The 3,873-nt window shown below is 37.5% G+C and overlaps 1 protein-coding gene across 1 annotated transcript; it reads left to right on the forward strand.

The window, feature by feature from the left end:
• The first annotated feature begins 1,003 nt into the window (after positions 1–1,003).
• LOC145623847 (histone H2B.11-like) lies at positions 1,004–1,613 on the forward strand. Its single transcript, XM_081676730.1, has one exon. The coding sequence runs from the start codon at positions 1,088–1,090 to the stop codon at positions 1,493–1,495; it is 408 nt and encodes a 135-aa protein (XP_081532856.1). The 5' UTR covers positions 1,004–1,087; the 3' UTR covers positions 1,496–1,613.
• The last annotated feature ends 2,260 nt before the right edge of the window (positions 1,614–3,873 follow it).

Genomic DNA, 3,873 nt, shown 5'->3' on the forward strand with positions numbered 1-3,873 from the left:
GCCACCCAAAACCCGACGCGACAACCCACTAGCGGGAGACCTTCAATTCCCATGAACCACCAACTCCCCAATCTGAAAAATCACCTCCTCTCTCCCTCGAAAACCCTCCCCCCCCGCACCGCCGGCGTCCAAACTGTCATTACCGCACCGGCGAATCCAAACCGTCCCTAGCCCTGCCATCTCCACCCTCCGAAACACGACATCGAACCCCAAAATTAAAAGCCCCAAATCGATTTTTAGGGTTTTGATTTTGGGGTTTAAGGGTTTCAGGGTGGTATTTTTGGCTATGGTGGGCGACGACGTGGGGGTGGGAACCTGGGCTTCCGACGAAGGGCTTCCGGCTAAGGTGGAAGGACGGGGAGAGGTTTTGGGATTTCGGGGTGGCTGCTGGGCTAAGGTGGCTGACTATTGGAGGGTTAGAGGTGGTGGTTTGGGCGATGTTGGGATGGGGGGAAAGAGAGAAGGTAGGGTCGCCAGTCACCGCCAGCTGGATAGGGTCGCCGGCACCGGGGGTTGGGTAGGGGCGCCGGCCGCCGGCAAGGGGAGGGGGAGCTGGTAGTGGGTGGGAGGAAGGGGTGGTTGATTTTTTTTTTTAAAATTTTACTATAATTATTAAATTATTAAAAAAATAATTAAAAACCTAACTATAGTTAAATGTTATTGTTAAAAAAATAAAAAAAAACCTAACTATAGTTAAATTTTTAATAAAATATAATAGTTAATGACACCATTGATAATTATAAAAAGTTTATGAGTACCAAAGATAATTTTATAAAACTTTGTTCACCACTTAGAATTTTATAAAAGTGAAGTTTACCAAAGAGAATTTCCCTTTAAAATTTAAGTTCATTTATAAACACTCCCCGCTAAAAATCACAAACCAATCTCAACCATCCATTCAAACCATATCCCAAACAATCAACGGCAAAATACCCTCGATCCGTGTCACTCAAATTCAACCAATCACCTTCCAGTACACTTTTCTATAAATACCCAAATCCTCTACCTTGAGACTCCACTACTTCAATCCAAAACACAACACATTTCTACAATTTTCACTCTCAAAAACCTCAAATTTAATCCATCAATGGCGCCAAAGGCAGACAAAAAGCCAGCAGAGAAGAAACCGGCCGATGCTGAAAAGAAGCCAAAAGCTGAAAAGAAACTCCCCAAAGAAGCAGCACCAGGGGAGAAGAAGAAGAAGAGATCAAAGAAGAGTGTAGAAACCTACAAAATCTACATCTTCAAGGTTCTGAAACAAGTTCATCCCGATATCGGTATTTCGAGTAAGGCAATGAGCATAATGAACAGCTTTATCAATGACATTTTTGAGAAGCTTGCTCAAGAATCTGCTCGTCTTGCGAGATACAATAAGAAGCCTACTATCACTTCTCGTGAAATTCAGACTGCTGTTAGACTTGTTTTGCCTGGTGAATTGGCTAAGCATGCTGTTTCTGAGGGTACTAAGGCTGTTACTAAGTTTACTAGCTCTTAATTTAGGGTTTTGAGTATTAATGTTTTTCATTTTTTCCGGTTGATGTTGTTGGATTATTATGGTATTGGTGTATAGTTTTGCTTGGAGATCAATGGAATTATCAGATTTTGCTGGATAATTTGGTGAATTATTCAAATTTCTTCTTTTTTGTCCTATTTTTATCGTTAAATTGGATGATTACAGGAAATGGAATAATGTAATTGATATGAATTTGTATATGTTGGTTAAATCTTTGATTATTTGTGGAGTTAATTGATAAATTTATTGCTGAAATCTGTTATGTATTATGATTGATTGATTATTGTGATATTGTTAGTTGATAATAAATAAGTTTGATTGGGAAATTTGGATTAAAAAATTTTCTTTTAGGCTTTGTTTGGTTTGATGTAAAATGTGTACAGAGAAAAATCTCAATGGTGAAAATTTTTATTCTTAGCCCTGTTTGGTTTAATATAAATCATATTCAACGGAAAATTAGTTTTTATGGAAATCTAAACGGGGTCTTAAATTCTTTAATGCAATATGTGGTATGTGGTATGTGATTTGATTTGATATTGGTCATATGGAAACAAGTAAATAGAATCAATTGACTTTGAGCATATACTAAAGTGCTGAAATGCAGGACAATTATGATGAGTATATTCTGAATTTTCGACATAGCATAACAAAAGTACAAATGTATAAACTGAAAAATAAAACAGCTAAGAAATCTTGATTTTATTCCCTCTAATGCTAGGCCAATTTCAAACTTGAAGATGTTGCTTTATTAGATTAACCTCTACTAGTGAATCGTAAGGTTGAGGACCCTGACATGTAGAAGCACTGAAGCAGTATATTCTTGGAGGCTTGGAGCTCCTGTGTTTCCATCTACGAATAAGCATCTAAGCTAGTCTTAAGTTTTGAATATATACGATCATATGGTGTTTTGGAGCAAATTGGAGCTTAATTCTTTTACTCTGTATTATAGTAAGAACATTTTCCATTAATTTCCAACATGAATTTAGTCATTCGACCAAGCCTATATTATTGTACAGGAAATTGTAATTTTAGGTATACTATTGTCATCTTTGCGTTTACTAATTACAACATTAACGGGGTACCAACTAGGAAGCATTTACATGTAAAAGGTTTGTTTAATTTCTCTGAATATAAACATCATCAATTCATATTCATTGTAAATAACTTCAAGTATTTGATTGTTTTTCTAGATCCTCACCAATCCTTATAAGCTGTGGGTGTGAATCTTAAATGATAAATACTTGCATCGTTCTGCTCTCTTTGATTGTGTTCCTCCCTCTAAAGCACACTGGAACGTTCGAATATAACTTGAAATGGTCAGTGCCTCAGTGGTATCTTAATGACATTTCCCACGCCTTCTTTCCCCCTCGATTTCTTCTTTAACTGGCTATTCCTCTTTTCTCTTCCTTGAACCTAGATGATTTTATTAGATCGAGGTTCTCAAAGGATGGTGTTTTTTCCATTAAATCTGCATACCATTTGAAGTGTTCGGGTGTCAATAGTCTTTGTTCTCCTCAATTTGCAACTTTACATGTTTGGAAAACAATTTGGAAAATCATAACCCCTCACAAGTACTATATGCTCCTTTGGCATTGTACTCATTCGATTCTCCCAGTTGCTGAAAACCTTTCACAAAAATTCTCCTTCATTGCTGCTACTTGCTTAAGATGTGGTTCATTTGCAGAATCTCATGTTCATCACTTCAGAGATTGCTTCTCCTCTTCAATTTTATGGAACTATGCCTCGGGCTGATTACATGAAGCTCAACACTGATGGAGCTTGGATGTGCTCTTCCAATGCAGCAGGTGGCTGTGCTATTATATAATGCTGTAAACCCTTTGGCAGCAAAAATTTTTGCTGTAAGGGAGGGCCTAGATGTTGCCAAGAGATTCAGAATTCAATCCCTTGGAAGCATATTTAATTCAGTTGATCACTGTCCACATCATGAGCTTTATACAGTCAATAATAAAGTTGCTGATATAATGCAGCAAAATGGGAACTTCGATCGTGGTAAGGCTTATAGACAGGGAGAAATTAAGGTGGCCAATGTCTGACAGCCTATGGAATTTCAATGACCGTTTGGTATTAGCCTCACTTCATCGTTCCTCCTTAGCTTGCGCAAAGGTGGCTTATGAGACTGACACGGGAGCTTCCTCAAATCGGATCAATAGTACTAGTAGTAAGTATTTTGTTATGTGGCTTAATAGTTATATCTGTACTATACTACTATGATAGAAGTATATGGTAAGAACTCTTTCAAGATGGTTTGTATTAGTTTAATTAGTAAGCAAAAGCACACAAGCACACAACTACTAGTACACAATTTTCAATCTCTAAGTGTACTAGACATGTTGCTGTTG

This window comes from Chenopodium album, chromosome 3 (genome assembly GCF_948465745.1).
Source record: "Chenopodium album chromosome 3, dcCheAlbu1.1, whole genome shotgun sequence".
In the NCBI taxonomy this organism is placed as follows: domain Eukaryota; kingdom Viridiplantae; phylum Streptophyta; class Magnoliopsida; order Caryophyllales; family Amaranthaceae; genus Chenopodium; species Chenopodium album.